Here is a 17,069-nt window from a genome sequence, read left to right on the forward strand (position 1 = left end):
CTCTTTTCTTTGTCTGGATAGCATTGCATTTCTGGTTTGTTCGTATCTTGATATCCGACATGTGATTTGCCGTTTTCTGATAACCATGTCATTGTGTGACGTTTGATTTACTCTGAGAAACTTGGGCAGATGAGTTGGAGTATGTCATAAATTTGGGTTATAACTGTACTTGGTGCCAATAGACATATTCCGAGCATTAACCGTGCCGACTAGAGTAGAGTTCTGGTTGCATCCTCTGAATTCTGCCTGAGGGGCGTAGCGCTTAGTCTGCATTAATGTAAAAGGTTCATGTCGCAGCTGGCAAGAACCATGACTTGATTTAGTCAAATATTAATACGGCGGAACCGCTTCAAGTTGAAGGCGGCGGCGGACCGACATTGCATTTTTTTTGTCCGATTCAATACCTGCGGGCTTCATCCCAGTCGCCTTTTTCACTACATCCTACGATCAAGCAACACTCATGCCTGAAATACCGAGACTCCTCGAATAAGCTCAAACACTACCAGCAACTCCCAGAAAGCCGCCCGCAAGCATGACCAGATCCCAAACACCACGACACGATTACTACGAAATCCTCAACCTCCCACTCACAAGCACCCCGACAGCCTTATCCAAACAACAACTCAAGGTCGCATACCACAAGGCTCTCCTGAAACACCACCCCGATAAGGCGACTTCGATCGCGGCGGCGCCCGCGCCCGCATCCACACACGATACGAAAATCCCCCAGCGCCCGAGTCCCGACCGCAACGCTGATGCCTCTCCGACGTTCACTATCGACGAAATAACAGCGGCTTACAGGACACTCTCTGACCCTGCCCTGCGCGCGGAATATGACCGTGTGCTCCGACTTGAGCGGGCGACGACGGCGAAGGGGGAGAAGAGCGCGGTGACGGCGTTTCATACGGGGCTTGAGGTGGTTGATTTGGAGGATCTGGTCTGTGAGGAGACGGGCGATGGGGAGGGGTTACTGTGCTGGTATCGTGGCTGTCGGTGTGGAGATGAGAGGGGGTTCATGGTTACCGAGCTGGACTTGGAGAAGGAGGCTGAGCATGGGGAGGTTGTTATCGGGTGCCGGGGGTGTAGTCTCTGGATGAAGATCTTGTTTGCGATGGAGGAGGGCGATGGTTGAGCTTTGGATGTCTCGGAGGTTGGAATTGCAATTGGCTATATGGCTTGTCTTCGCCCTAGTGGTTGGAGATCGAGGCTAGATACTCGCTGGCTGTCCCTGCTGGATAGGATTGCGAAAGTCTTGCTGCAGAGGATTGAGAGGCACGATCGGTGGTGTCTCGTTCAGAGTCGTCGACTCGAACCAGGCATGTCAGGAGCAGCCGTCCACGCATCACTCTAGGCGGGACCTTGGTTAGAGAGCTTGCTGGGTATGGAGTCCTTGCAGCCTCTCGATAGAGCAGTCTGTGCCGGGAGTGGAACAGTTGGCTTCTGACACAGCGTTGGTCGGTGTGTTCACGAATGGCTGATACGTGTAGGACTCTCTATAGATCTGTACGCGTCTATGCGACGTTCACGATGGGATGGAGTATCTCAAGTTGCTCCATGAGTTTTACGAGCCTATGTTTTGATACCATCGGGTGTGAATTCGAGGGAATGATGTGTATATATAAATTAGCATGGCAATGACTATGAGCAGTCGTCGGAAAGATAACAGATTCAATCAGTGATTATCGATTGATCAGGCACAGATCGCTACAGGGAAGCACAAGAAGACAAGCTCTAATGCTAAGCATTCTGGACTGCAAGCATTGCTGGTGCTGTTGGCGATGTTGTGGAGGGGCTCAGCTGATGACATATTTTGCCCGAAACAGAAAACCACCATGTCTCTCTTTCCCACTGTCAACTTCATCCTTCTTCCAATCATCTGCTCAGCTGGTCAGAATCCGTCGCCATAATGTCCGCACCTATTCACATCTCCTCGAAGGAGCAATTTACCATGCTTCTATCGACTTCCAGATTCGTCGTGGCAGACTGTAAGCTCCCAGTTTGCTGATTCCCCGCCCCCGCTGCTCTCCTGGCTGCCCACAGCCGCGAGCTCTTATGCCTACTCATCCCCGTGTCACTGACAGCTACTGACTATTTTTTTCCCCAAAAGTTTACGCAGACTGGTGCGGACCATGCAAAGCTATTGCCCCCGCATACGATCAGCTGGCCAAACAGCTTTCGCGCCCGAACCGGATTACCTTCACCAAGGTCAACGTTGACGAGCAGCAGGACATTGCCCGTGCATATGGAGTTACAGCGTACGTCAAACACATTGCACCAGTCACACCTGGCGCAGATCCCAAGAAATGCACAGATACTAACAGTCTCGCCAGAATGCCCACCTTCATCGTTTTCCAGCAGGCCCGCCCCATCTCCACCGTCCGCGGCGCAGACCCCAAAGCCCTCTCCGACGCCGTCCGCAAACTCGCCTCGGAAGCAAGCAAGAACGACGACTCCGACTCCGGCGAGGCTTCGGGTGATCTCAGCGGCGGGAACGGCTGGATCGGCGCCGCCGTGCCCAAGGGATACAGCGATATCACAGACCAGTACGAACCCAAGGGCCTGGAGCTGCTGAACCGGGATAGCGACTTCGGCACCGCGAAGACGCTTTTCGAGCCGTCGAAGCCGTCCGCGCTGAGCGACAACGGGAAGAGGAAGGAAGGCGCCCCGGCGGACTGGGTGGAGAGCGATACGGACGAACAGCTGATGCTCTTTGTTCCGTTCAAGTCGACGCTCAAGGTCCATTCGCTGCAGGTTACCTCTCTTGCGTCTGCGTCCGGATCGGACGAGGACGACGAGGCGCCTATGCGTCCGAAGACAATTCAGCTGTACACCAACCGCGCGCATGTCCTTGGGTTCGACGAGGCGGATGACACCACGCCGGCGCAGACCGTGACGATTCAGCCTGAGGATTGGGATTCCAAGACGGGCACGGCGAAGATCGATTTGCGGTTTGTCAAGTTCCAGAACGTCACGTCGTTGGTCATCTTCTTCGTGGATGGGGATGGGGACAGCGAGAAGCTGCGCGTGGATAGGATCAGGATCTTTGGCGAGGCGGGCGAGAAGAGAGAGATGGGCAAACTGGAGAAGATTGGTGATGAGCCGGGCGAATAAGCTCTTCCCTGAATTGCATACCAGTATTCCATACAGTGTCGGACATAGCATACGACTAGATTAACGACTACGATGACTTCAGTGAACTCCAATTCCAAAGACAATTTCATTCAGATATCCGCAGCTACTGTCTACGATTCTATCTCAAACCCACATAAAAGAAAAAATGAAGTTTGTCCGATCCCAAACCAAATGGTCTCATCCTTGATAGAATTCAGAAAGACCAATAAAGTAGAACCGGGGTGCAATTCCGTTGCTCTGTGACACAACTGACACCTGGTATAACATCACGAGAATCGATGTCCAGGCAACACGGGTGAAATAGTAGTTGCGTCGCCGCACGAAGAAAGAAAAGAAAAAAGAAAAAAAGTAAGAATGTTGGCTGGCTGCGACGAAATTTATCCTTGTGGGAGATTCGGAGGATGGGGATACTGTTTTTCCATATGAGGCTGGTGAGTATTACATAATCAATTTTTCCTTTGTGGGATGCGAAATGCCAAGCGAGTACAGATACAGATAGAATTTCTCTCGCTCTTCTCTTCTTCCTTCCTTCTCTTCAAGACAACACCATGAATCGTAACAGGGTGTAAGCCTGTGATGAGACAAATGGATGATTATATGATAGGAAGAGACTGAGTCTCCCTCTGGGAGCATGATCTCAACATTCTACATCCACTGAGGCTGTCGCTCCTGACCTGATTTACTTCTGGTGATTGTATTGGTGGTTCGAGGATTGTTTGTTTAGTGTTTACGCGGTTGGTTGCGCTACGTGTACCCTCCTAAAGAAGGGAACAACGCTCTTGTTTTTTTGCTCTTTTTTTTTGCTTTTTCATGTCTAGAGATGAGAACTGGGTTGTAAAGAGGACGAGGATTAATGCTCTGCTTCTGTCCGTGTGGCTTGTTATTGCTTTCTCGAGTGCCTTGCATGATGCAGCCATCTTCAGCACGGTCGACAGGGCTCGGCTGCTGCTTGGTGTTGAATCCTTTTTAGCTTAGCGGTAGCATTTCCAAGATCCGGATGGTCTCGTGCTGTGTTGCCATCTTGGGCTTCGTATGACTTCTTTATAAGACTGCTTGTATTGTGCAAGGATAAGGTCCATGGTTCTCATGCAGTCTCTTGCGTTGAGGTGCAGTCTTACTCACCTCAGCAAGGCCCAGTGTCACCCGTAGACACCTTCATAGTTGATGCTGCCGCGGCTCACGAGCTCAATTCTCAAGATAACTCTTCCCCGCAGCAGCCAAAGTCTCAAGCAGACTATCAAGCACGGGCGAGGAGTCAAGGACGCGCCTTGATCCTTGCACCGTGATCATTGCGCAACACGCACAGCGCACCATTTGGAATGTCCTCGTGTTCTGTGCCATGGCCCATGGCCCATGCCGCAATGATTTCCACTTCAACCCAAGGAACCAAACAGCCACCATTGTTTCGTGTCGAGAGATCTGCCACAGGAAATACCTCATCCGCTTATCTGCTTCTCTCCCTGATCGCTCCTCGATCAACCATCTGTTGTGCTGTTCGGCATTACGTGAGATAATCAAATGGTATCTTCCTCGCGGGATGGCGGAATGGTAGTCTCCAGAGTCCAGAGTCATTGGTTGGGAGGACCTCCGGGGCATTGGGACGTCGATCATGAACAAGGGTTTGAAGACGGCCTAAATCAAGTCAGAAGCAGTGGAAGCACATCATATCATCGTATCTCTCTCCCGCTCCAGACCGATAACTATTCCAGGTGCCTCATGCATGGTCCCATTGGCTATGCACGCCTTCAAGACTCGATTGAAGTATCACGGTTTGATGAGAACACCGCAGCTGTTAGCCTCAGAGCTTCTCAGCCAACTACTCAAAGAGGTATCTTGGAATGTGGAGTATTGGAGTAAATCCTTCCAGATAGAGTTCACGCCTGAATTTATTGGGACCGCACTATCTGAGATGGGCATGCTCTAGCTTCGTACGCCGAGATTCGATTCGATATCTGCACGTCTCCGTATCAGCAAATAGTGACTATTTCTCTCAAAGTTGGGTCTAATGTCTATGTGAGAGGGCTTAGAGACACCTCTCCACACACCTTGGCAATATTCGGCTTGCAGTTGTAGTAGCAAGTAGCAAGTTGGAACTCGGGTAACCGCTACTCCATAACTCCCTGCCCTTCATGGATATTTGGGTGTTATGGATCCCCGCGGGACTAGGTATGAGACAATATAAGCCCATCAACGCGATAGGCTCAGTAGACGATCTCAGAGATAGAGCATCTCACAGGCTAGGTAGCAGCTCGAGTCATGCCAGGTGATAACGCCCCGATTTCTGGATAACAGAGCCTAACCCCGCTTGGCCTCGATAATATGCTGAAAATGTCTGTCCTCGGCAAACATAACCCATCACAGCTGCAGAGTTCATCCCAAGCTTCCCAGCGCTCAGTAACCTCCAGGTTAGAGTTTCGTCACGAGAGTTACCAGAAGTATGGCATTGTCAAGTCAACGGCGAGCGGCAACGCAGAAACTCTGTTTTTCGTCTCCAGAATCAAGGGGCTTAACCTCGATTATTCCAGTCCATTCTGAACTTGAAGAGCAGAGCCACCTGAGGAAAGTTTGATTGTGTTCTCCATACTTGAGAGAGACACGAGTTCTGAAACTTTCTCTGGCAGTATGGACTACCTTATGGAGGACTCGGGGACCTTGGGAAGTCTGATCCCACGTTTTTCGCCGTCCACCGTCCACACTATCTATGAAAGTCAGCAAATCAACAACATACCATAGATGGTTTAGACTCGGCCTCGTCGACCAATACCAGCTGCAAACCAATGCACTCTCAGACGCAGGAACCAGGAACAGATAACATCAACGCAAGAACTCCCACTCCATAAGAATAACCCTCTACGGTATGGTACAGTAGCGCATGGTTTAGTACGTCCACCTCCACAAATCGAATGCAATCTGCATCCCGTGGACTCCATAGAGACTTAGCATGCGGTAGCCTCACCCAGTGGACGCAATCAGGATTTGAGCGCTGAGCGGTTGCCATCGGTGCACGTGTTTGAGCTATCAACCTAGGATCCTCTCTGATGCGGATCAACCACAATAGTCCTCCCACTGAAGACATGCTATTTTATTCTCTGGGAAAAAGCAATGGGGCGCTCTACCAGACTGACAGATGGCGATTTTCACCAGGAGCTTCTTTCGCACACACTGATTCCTTAATCCTTGCTCTCTTGGCCCCGTTGTGCATCTCGGCTAGCGCAAGTGTCGGATGCATCCGGCATAGTTGGGGTGGCTTTAGACCAGCCACAGCAGCAACTTGGCCACCTGGCGAGAGAGAGAGAGAGTCCACTTGACCATTCTCGTCCACACAGGGACATTACTGGCTATTATCGTTATGGCTTATTTAGCCCTGTCAATACTCGACAGTAGCAATTTATTTGATGATGCGTGAGACGATAACAGAAACCCCCAGTGAATTAAGCGGCCAGGTTGTCCTGTATCATAATATAAACAGGCCCCGCAGATTGCGATAGAGGGAATAGCTAGCCTGACAAGCTTGGTGCCATCTCAAACCTACTGTAATGAATAACCGCCTGTTCTTTATGAATATCCTAACTCCTAAGAGGACATATAGCTGCTTGGCATTGATGGCTCTGAGCAAAACTGTCGTGCCTTGAATCTGTTCTCCAATAACCACAGCTTCATTTCAAGCACAGTGACAGGCAATGTCATAGCGCACACGGGACCTCCTAAAGCCTAAGGCCTGGACTGAAGGTGGCCAGATCATTGATTATGGCGTCGGCGGAGGACGGAGATGTTACCATTACTATCGACGCTCGAGGCACGTGCTCGCCGCCCTGAAACTTAGTTTGGATTCTGTCCTCTGACCTCTAAAGCTGGTACTGAAGCCGGGCCGGTCGAATGTTCGAGGTGTCTTCTACTGTCAGTTGAGTTTGGGGAGCTCTAGTTGAAAGTCTATGAAATGAGGCTAAGCTTAAGTTTTGAAGGACTGTTAGGGAGAGGTCAACAGGGAAACTCTGAACTCACAGTATGTATTCTATTTCTAAAGTAGGTACGTAGCTCTGCGGATGCTCCATGAGCGTATGAACATCAAATTCTCTTTTAATTTCCCCCAAGAATTGCCCATAATAGATTCCATCAATGAGGATCTGCATCCAAGCACGGAAATAAGTACCAGAAAGTTGCAAGCGTTGCATATCTACCACTCTCAGTACTCCGTACCAAGACAGGCACTACGGATCACGACATACCATACCTGGACACCCAGACACCGTCGCCACTTTTTCCCGAGTCAGGCCATTCGTGTAATTGGAGGGATGAGGTACGCGTAGTCTGTTTCAGATTTCGAGCTTACTGGCCTTCGACATGGAGCTTGACCAAAAGACTGGGTAATTCCGTCCTAGTCTCGCACTCTAGCCCATCCCAGCAAGGTCCTTGAAAACCTCCACAGTCCAGCAAGACTAGTCTGTCCGGGTCGGGTACGGTCGTGCCTCCACTTGCTCTTCTCGGCTTAGTGGGGGATCTGCTGATGTTCGCTTTTCGCAATACGTCGCTTGGCGGTGACAGGGTGGTGTTAGAAAATACAGATTCGGAGTCGTACTGTACCTTATGATTGTGCAAATGACTATCGATAAGCCAGCATTGAATCAGCAGTTTGAACAGCGCAGTCTGTCCTGAAGTTCTGCAGCGTCTCGGGTTGTGGGGGCAAATAACCGAATGCTCGTATTCCAGGATCCTATACTCTGGTCCGTTGATAATAAGCTTTATACATGGTTGACGGGAACGTGAAGTTTCCTGAAGACTGGACAGGGTCAAAGAGCGTAACTTAGGGCATAACGAGTCTCGTCCCCGAAATCCTCCATTTTGAGTTGACATGCATGGTATGACAGTTTGGAAAAGTGTTACAGAAAGTATCCGTAGTCTGAGGACGTTGTACTATGCTGAAATCTCTTCTCCATTCCACTTTAAGGTGTGGAATGACAGTGGAAACCGGCTCGGCACTGTTGGCGCTTGCAGAATATTGCATGATGGCGAGAGTATCAGGTTATCTGAAGTGTCTGATGTCTTCGATGTACCTCTGTAGTTTGTACAGTAGGACTCCGTAATGAGTGGAAGTCTAGAACCCGAGTGGCTACTTGCGTATGGCCTTGAGTCCTTGACATTATGACTGTCTGAGATAGTGATATGATTCTTCTATGCTTTCTCTTTACAGACACCGAGCTTCTAGGTTTGAATGTTTGCTATCTTGAGCAATCTCTTGGATCCAAGTATGATACAGAGATAGATACTTTCTTGCGAATTCAAATTCGGTAGCATACCACGAAGCTAATAACCTTAAAAGCTAAGTGGCAAAGCTGCCATCGCGCTCATAGCAACCAGAACAACATCAACATCAACATCAACATCAACATCAACATCAACATCAACATCAACATCAACATCAACATCAACATCAACATCAACATCAACATCAACATCAACATCAACATCAACATCAACATCAACATCAAAACAAAAAAATAACATGTTCTGCTTGTCAATAGCTGATTCGCCCGGAGAAAACCGCTCAATTGAGGCCCATTTCCTACTCGCACGGTCGCCTGTCCAGCAGCTTGCTCGGACTACCGCCCATCCGCCGTCCGCGGATGCGCCATCGAAACCCACATTTCCCTATTCCATCCTTTCCAGGTAACTATCTTCAAGAAAAAAGGGCCTGGCTGTCTCGTCAAATTGCGCTGTTTGACGTCTACGACATGTTTACCTTTCTTCCGTGCAAATCCCGTACCAGCTCCATAATCCGTGCTCTGCAACTCCACAAACTCGGTCACAGACCGAAATTTCCAACCATGCAAGACAACGGTTGCGACCATTTGTTCTAGGCTACGTTAGTCCTCCAGCCATGCGGTGCTCGGACTGTGGGGTGTCTGCCGTAAGTAACGACTAACGAGTTATCTGTCATAGTACTACTAGGTACGGACTATCTACTACGTACAGCCCGAGTAAACAGTCCGTAAAGTAAGGTGCTTTCGGAAGATGTCAATCACGCATCGGACGGGCGAATTACAGTGCTCCGGAAGGGACCACCGATTGACAATCTCGATTGCCATGGGCTCAACGTTTGTGATCCATCAGAATTGAGAATCCATTGACGAGATTCTCAAATTTAGATCCTACCTTGGGTAAGTTGGGTTTGTCTTTCTGCGTTCATCAACAGGCAGCAGGCAATGACAGATGTGATCCCTCGATCTCATTTTTCGTCTGTGCGACAACGGCTTTTTGTTTTCTTTGTGTGGCACTCCGGCTGTGGCGATAACCCTTGCTGCAGGCTGCAGCTGCAAGCCCTGGAGACTAATAGGCAAACGACATCAGGTTTAGGACGGAATAATACAGTAGTACTAGTAGCTGACGGCAGTCGGTACTCGACGGATATCGGATGATGTACGCGACGGTCGACATCCTAGACGACGCTGAAAGTAGGTCTCCATAGTCCATATAGAGCAATATATTTTCGAACTTGAGTGTGGATTCTGGAAGCATAGTAGCAATCTAGTACTGCTCCGAAGCCTTCGATCTCTTCTCGAAGGAATTGGTACAGCTTCCATGCATAGAGGAGGAGGCCTTGGTGGGTAAACTGTCAATCTATTTGATCCTATAGTGCTGACAACCGACCCTAACCAAATTGCAGTGGGGGTTTAATATGGAGCTCTGATTGGCATCGTTTGCATCAATGTGAGATAGCACTGAAATTTATCAATTTGGTAGTGATTTGAATCATCTTTCAGACACCTTTTCTGTAATCCGTAGATGTTGGCCCTTACTTGAATGTGTTATCACTGAAATTTGGGTGCACACCCAGGGACCGTTCCGGCCCCCCGGAAGCTTTCCTCCCGTGACCCGTCATTAAAGGTCAGGGGTCGGCCAATAAAGTCAGATTCTATCTTGAGACTGTCCAATGGAGGTTCACGGATGTCCAGCATTTAGGTACTCGGAGTCTGGGCGTCTCATTTCCCAAGTCAGTCAGTGAGGTACCTGACTGCGCGGTGACTTGTCTCTACGTGGGAAATCATGATCTTGGGAAATTAACCGGCAACTCGGCCCATCAATTTGCTTTGTGTTACATAGGTCTGTCAGGTACCCTGGGAGAAGAGACATGCATGTCTACCTACCCTACGGGGTACTGTAGTCTGTACAGTCCTAAGTGGCAAATAGTGGGTTGATTGCACCCAAATTGCGATTCGTTGGACTCAATTCCTCGCTGGACCCAAGATATAAGTCAATTTTGGCATAAAGATATGACAGCTCTTCTGGAGTCCCTTGCTTGCAATTCTGTCCTGTCACTTTGCTATGCGCTGCAAATCATTTCATCATCGGAGCCCTTGACAGTAAAGCATACGCCCATCATGTTTCATGTTGTGTTGATCATGTCAGCCCTCTAAGGTGAAGGCGGTGTATGCGGATCTTCTTATGTATCAACTGTCAGACTAAACAGTCAACACCGGTGGTGGCTAGTGGGCGAATTGATAAGCAAGCAAATTTTCGAGTTTCGAGACCGTTCCCATAGATAGGCGGTTCAATCACGAGGTGGGATTTGGAATAATGAGGCAGCCAAGGAAAGATCATTGATTCGACAGTCACATTTTGGTCTACATCTACATACAGACAAAAGAGTCTGGGTGGATAAGTACTTACTGTACGTAAGGTAAGGTAGTCACCATGTATGGATATCACAGAACAAAGCAAGAGGTTGCGTCTGATCAAGCAAGGGTCGGCATATGTATGTTTTTCTTTCCAATGCCTCTCCGCATTTGTTCCTGCAGTAGCCCGACCAAAATTGATCCTATCTACCGTTGAACAGGTCGAATCTCAAACTTAGGCTAAGAGTGCCTGAGGCCCAAGCACTGCACTTCCGAGGCAGCTCTTTGTTCACATGATGGACAACAGTACAACTGTCAAGTCTAACTGCCTATCAACACCTCTCAAATTTCAGACCCCAAAAGCAAGTTCCCGTCCGGCCTATCATCTGCTTGCAATCGTTGTAGATGCTCTCTTCCCCAGAAAATCAATCTCGATCGGTAGTGGTCGACGACCGGCAGTTCTTACCATACGGAGAAAAAGTAGCAGTGGCACACTACCTAGGTTCAATACTTTGGGGGACTATTTCTGGCTAGCATATGGTAAGATGCACTCCAATATCTACATGTTCTCCATCAAATCGAAGAAACTATTGACCAGAATGTTTCGGAATGAGCTCAGCAGTATTTCTCTGTAACAACTTCGGTATCCGACCGCAGTATATGAAATATGGACTGCATATTAATGTAGATTGAATGCACGTCCACACAATCATACTTGCCCTCCGCCTCTCTCAGAGCCAGAGCAAATAGGATGATAGGAATGTCGGTCTGGAGGACCATGCTATCACTTCCGCGACAGTGGACCCTGTTCGCAACCGTTTCAACACTGCTCTAAGTGATCAATCATGCTTCTCAGAGTAATACTCGGTTGCCACATTTTATATTATTATTGCTCACGTAAATTGGTTCATGTCACTCGAGGTTCCCTAGGTTCTCTACTCTAGAGAAGCAGACTATGCGCAATTGTTGGTTCCTGAAACCCAAGGAAAGTCCTGAGCGACGTGGCCATGAACAGTGGGTTGAACCAATCACAGCAGTGTCCTGAAATTTAGATGGGCAGACTTGTGTCGCACGGGGAATTGATGCTGATTAGTGACTGGCTCAATGATTACTTGCCTTATGTAACAGCTTCGAACTACTACCCACTTGCTGATCCCGTTGGAACTTTGCAATGCTGATCTACTGTTCACTGACTCTGAGTCCAGTACCGAAGCCATCGTGTTATGATTTCTCATTCTTTTGATCTGGTTGTGGATTATCTTGTCACCTTGATTGGAACGATGGAATTCCCCAAATGGCGGACGGGATATCCCAGCGGGGCCGCCTAGCTTAGCCGGGCGAGTCAATCCCTCCCATCACGCGCAGAGTCTATTGGCTTTCAATGCACTATCTATCTAGCGTTCTAGCTAACTCCTATCAGCGCGGCATCAAAAAGAGTTACTGCCACTCCGCCAGTCTGCCACACCACCTTTCCTCAGTTGCTGCAAAGTTGCGCATGAGGAAGAGGGCCCCCACTTTCGCATTCTCCCAGGATTTTCTGTGACTGGCTGGATTCCAAGCGCTCCCAGTCACCAAACCCATGGGAAATAGTCCACTGATAAGCTGAAGTTGATGCGTGCTCCATTGGTAACGAGGCCAAAGGTTGGCAAATGGTAACCTTCAAAGTCAGTTCTCTGCAGGAAAAAGATATGAAGCTGAAAAGGTTATTCCTCTGAGGTTCGTTCTCGTCGGTGGATGGTCGGTTCCATCGGTAGGCGCGCGTCAGCTGGCTTGAAAGAGAACTGAATTATCCTTCTTTACTGGAGGCCACTATTTTGGGGGGTGAGGGAGGGACAATGTGAGCATTTTCAATCCCTTCAGTAGTACTCTGTATTTCTCTACTGCCATTGAAGCTGAGGTCTCGGGGGGAAAGTGGCAATTCATAGCCCAATTTTCCTGATCACACCAATCATTGATCTCCATCGGATACTTCTACATGAAACAAGACTCTCAAGGTGACAACGGCGTTCGTCAACATTTCAAGTCCCATAGGTTAGGTACCTCCACTGCCTCCAGCCAGTGCTGCGCCGCTGCGGTATTTGCCGACCACTATCTGTACTTATCTCCCCTTCTGTTGTTAGGTGTATACGGTGAGACAAGGCGTCCATATCTAGGTACTACTGGTAGAATGATAGCAAGTAAGAAATCTCCGCATTTACCGGTAGGATACACTCTGTATGGCAAATTCCACCTCTTCAACTATGTATCTCCTGTAACAATCTAACTACGTACTAATATTGAGGCCAACTTTCCATTCGCAACGGGGCCTGGGACTGGTCCAAATCCAACTAATGTTTCCTACTCGTGCTCTTGAGCGCCACCCACTAAGACCCTTTTGGGTTCCCCGGCCGAAGTGGTGGGTCAGAATCCTTTTTAGTACAAGACTACAGACCGGGATCCGTCACTGACTCTCCGACCAGTCTGTCTAGGGTAGTTGATCTTACCCATCCGTGACCGGATTGAGGAAGAGCACAACATTTCCATTATTTCAACTTACTCTTGGTAGTGGTATCTGGGTCGGTTGGAGATGGCGACTATCATCGTCTTCTCCTGCCGTGATGGCGAAGAATGAAAAGACTCTTAAAACCCTCAGACTACCTACCTATCTACCTATATGGGAACAAGTCCCACCTCCCGCGGGTCTCCGCTTCCCAGATTTCAATTGCGACTGGCTGATAGACATTTTTATCTGAAGGAAAAGTGAGTTTTGCATTCTGACTTTCTGTAGGCTGAGATGCGCATATCTTCCGCCCCAGATTGTAGAGTTGCAATCCAAGGCGAGAAAGTATGGAAACCAGCGAGGTACCCTACCTGCCTGATACTGGATCTGTTAATGGTTCACGCATACTGCATATCTACCCATTGCTGGTAGGAACAAAATTTAGAATCATCAAAGAGTCTGGTTCGTGATCCATTATGACACCATATCTCCCGGGTATTTTATTAGTAGTGGTTCGAACTTTGGGAGTAGGTGGGTGGGATAAAAATACTACTACTAATAATAATATCTAATAATGGTATGATATTTTAAAATTGCTTTTATTTTGTTTTAATATAATTTATTCTTTTTTTTTTTGGTAGTAGTACCTACTCATACGGAATATAAATTATTATCATAGTATTATTATCATTTTTCTGGCACCACCTCAGTACAAGCCACTACTACCACATGTGCACCTCAAAGAGAGAACTAAGTACTTTAATACTAGAACTAAAAGTACGACTAAGAAGCCACTACCAATTGCGCTACGAAGCTGTAGCACAGGCAGATCAGTCGCTCTTTTTATCCACTGCCCAGTGCCCACTGCTGCCCACCCCGTCGCTCCTCGTCCCATAGTTATCGGCCTGGCCTGTCTCTCACTATTTCCCCGCGACTTTCAGTTTCCTCTCTGTACTGTACTCTAGTCTGCATTGCATTGATCTACCTCTTCTTATGGATTTCTGAACTGTTTTTGACTTTTTTCCCTTTCTAGATTCTGTCTTAATTCCCTTCGTGCCATTCCTTTTTATCTCTCTTCTACTACTTAACCTTTTGCCTTCTTTTTTCCTTTTCCTATATCTCTCTTTCTGTTCCCGTGTCATTTATCTGTCTCCCGGTGCCTTGATCGAGAGCGTTCCGAATCATAGATAGATAGATCTTGTGGTTTGGCTCGTGTCGAGAAGAGGTCCCTGTCTTTCCTTTAACAGACTCCAGACACTCGTCTATATTGGATACAACATAGTATCCAAGGCTGGGAAGGAAGATCAACTGGCGGTTCTCAAGTCATTCCTTCATTCCAGAGAAGAGACACCACCTCTATATACATTCATTCATCCCCAGTATTGTCGCCTAATATCCATCACTCTTCGTCGAGCTGCGACCTCGTCAACAAACGCACAGGAGGACCCATTCAGGTCAACTATACATATAGCATAATCAGCAGACAGCAAGACAAGGATCAGAGGTTCGTCTCTTGAGTCCTGGACATCTTCACCGTCTGTTCGTGGCTTCCCTGACTCACCACTGTTACCTGGCTGCGGTATACTTAACTAACACCTTTTCAAAGTCAGATACAGTAACCCGCAGCAATGGACGCAACATACACAATGGCACAGACCCCAGTGCAGGGACAACCATCATTTGCATACTACCCGACTGAGTCGCAATCGCGGCAGCAACATTTCACCAGTCACCCGTCCGAGATGCAGTACTATGGACAAGTGCCGCCTTTCCCACAGCAACAAGCACAGCAACAGCACTGCATGCCAGAACAGCAGCCCATCTATGCTGCTCAACCTGTGTTGAACATGCATCAGATGGCCACAACCAATGCCTTCCGAGGTGCCCTGAGCATGACTCCCATTGCCTCCCCACAGCCAACACATCTCAAGCCTACCATCATCGTGCAGCAGGACTCTCCAGTTCTCATGCCTCTGGACACAAGATTTATCAGTAATGACTTCTATGGGTTCCCCTCGACCCCACCCCTGTCCACATCTGGAAGCACAATCAGCAGCCCCCCGTCCAGCAATGGCTCTCTTCACACCCCGATCAACGATTGCTTCTTCTCATTTGAGAAGGTGGAAGGGGTGAAGGAAGGTTGTGAGAGCGATGTTCACAGTGAGCTCCTGGCCAACGCTGACTGGTCGCGGTCTGACTCGCCTCCTTTGACACCTGGTGAGTTAGAAATTTTTTTGTTGTTCGGTTTAGTGTTTTATTCCTTTTTCAATCTTCGTACATTGATCGCATTTTTTGAAGGATCATGTTCCGGGGATTGTGTTGGGGAGAATCTAGGGCTAAGCAGGGGCTAACTGAACCCGTTCTAGTGTTTATCCATACTCCATCCCTAACCGCCAGCCAGAGCTCAGATCTCCTATCGGCTCATGGATCCTGCCCATCCCTTTCTCCATCGCCTTCTCCGGTCTCGTCAACTTTCATCTCTCATCCCCAGTCAATTCTCTCAGTCGAGCCCTCTCGATCCGACTTCTGCGACCCTCGACAGCTTACTGTCGAATCGTCAGTCGGAGCAGCTACAGAGCTACCACCATTGCCTACTCTTTCCTGCAATGAGGAGGAGCCTAAGGTTGTTTTGGGCAGCGCAACTGTGACATTGCCGATTCACGAGGGCTTGTCGCCTTCATTCTCGAGCTCCTCCGAGGATCCCCTCGGTTCATTGCCCACTTTCGACAGTTTCTCCGACCTTGATTCGGAGGACGAGTTTGTCAACAACCTCGTCGACTTCCACCCCAGTGGAAGCACCTACTTCCTAGGGGATAAGCGGCAACGTCTGGGCACATACCTCCTTGATGAGGACGAGTTCCTGAGTGAACGCAGCTTGGAAGATTTGGACGACCAAGAGGCCTTTGCCCAATCCGGTCTTCCTTCCGTGGAGCCCTCCGATTTTATCGCAGCCGAGGTTGATGCTACAGAGAACACTGAGGAAATGAGCTCGAAGAAGAGAGTCACCTCGCGCAGGTCGCTCAAGAGGGCGAGCGCGTCGGAGAGCAGCTCGGATAGTCTTGCCAAGAAGACCCAGGCTTCGGCCGCCAGCCGATCTGGTCACTCTGAGACGGCTTCGTCAGCCCAGCAGTCGACCGCTTCTTCTCGTCAAAACTCGACCGCCAACGCATCCAGCTCTTCTGATTCCCCGGCTGCTCCTGTTTCAGTCAATCGTCGCGGTCGCAAACAGTCCTTGACCGACGACCCCTCAAAGACCTTTGTCTGCTCGCTATGCTCTCGCCGTTTCCGCCGCCAGGAGCACCTGAAGCGTCATTACCGCTCACTGCACACTCAGGACAAGCCGTTTGAGTGTCACGAGTGCGGCAAGAAGTTCTCTCGCAGCGACAACCTTGCTCAGCATGCCAGGACTCATGGCGGTGGTTCCATCGTGATGGGTGTTCTCGATACAAACAGCTCGAACACCCAACCCGCCTTCGATGAGCGTGAGCCGAGGGCTCTGGGGGTCGCCCTGTACGAAGCTGCCAACGCCGCAGCGAACAAGTCAACGACGAGCGAGTCATCTGACGGAACTATTTCAGACACATCGTCCGTCGGTGGCCGGCCTGCCAAGAAGCGCCGACGGGAGGACCACGCCTGAATTTCCATTCGCGAGACTACTAGAAGCTCTATAATGATGCGATGCGACCAGGAGCTCTCCTAATACTTAATATACTTCCCTAATCGTTCTTCCACATCAGGGCTGGGTGAATCTGGCTTGGTCATTTCCTTGGGTTGGCGTCCGGACTGTTTGCATCGGTGGGTTATAGGAGGGGGAGGTTCCAGGCATACGAGCTCCTTGCTCTTACAAG

The 17,069-nt window shown here is 49.1% G+C and overlaps 3 protein-coding genes across 3 annotated transcripts; all 3 read left to right on the plus strand.

Moving 5' to 3' along the window:
- Window positions 1-532: 532 nt before the first annotated feature.
- DPH4 (diphthamide biosynthesis protein 4) lies at window positions 533-1,132 on the plus strand (the record flags this gene model as incomplete). The annotated part of the gene is made up of 1 exon (XM_026761633.1): window positions 533-1,132. One exon carries the CDS (start codon window positions 533-535, stop codon window positions 1,130-1,132), a length of 600 nt encoding a protein of 199 aa, XP_026615157.1.
- Window positions 1,133-1,906: 774 nt separating this feature from the next.
- CDV56_108062 (thioredoxin-like protein 1) lies at window positions 1,907-3,111 on the plus strand (the record flags this gene model as incomplete). The annotated part of the gene is made up of 2 exons (XM_026761681.1): window positions 1,907-1,985; window positions 2,108-3,111. The coding sequence occupies 2 exons, from the start codon at window positions 1,907-1,909 to the stop codon at window positions 3,109-3,111; spliced, it is 1,083 nt and encodes a 360-aa protein (XP_026615158.1).
- An 11,756-nt stretch (window positions 3,112-14,867) lies between these two features.
- On the plus strand, window positions 14,868-16,858 carry sebA (putative C2H2 transcription factor (Seb1); the record flags this gene model as incomplete). Its single annotated transcript, XM_026762040.1, has 2 exons — window positions 14,868-15,438; window positions 15,588-16,858. 2 exons carry the CDS (start codon window positions 14,868-14,870, stop codon window positions 16,856-16,858), a joined length of 1,842 nt encoding a protein of 613 aa, XP_026615159.1.
- Between the last annotated feature and the right edge of the window lie 211 nt (window positions 16,859-17,069).

The sequence above is a fragment of the Aspergillus thermomutatus genome, assembly GCF_002237265.1.
Source record: "Aspergillus thermomutatus strain HMR AF 39 chromosome Unknown NODE_74, whole genome shotgun sequence".
NCBI lineage: Eukaryota > Fungi > Ascomycota > Eurotiomycetes > Eurotiales > Aspergillaceae > Aspergillus > Aspergillus thermomutatus.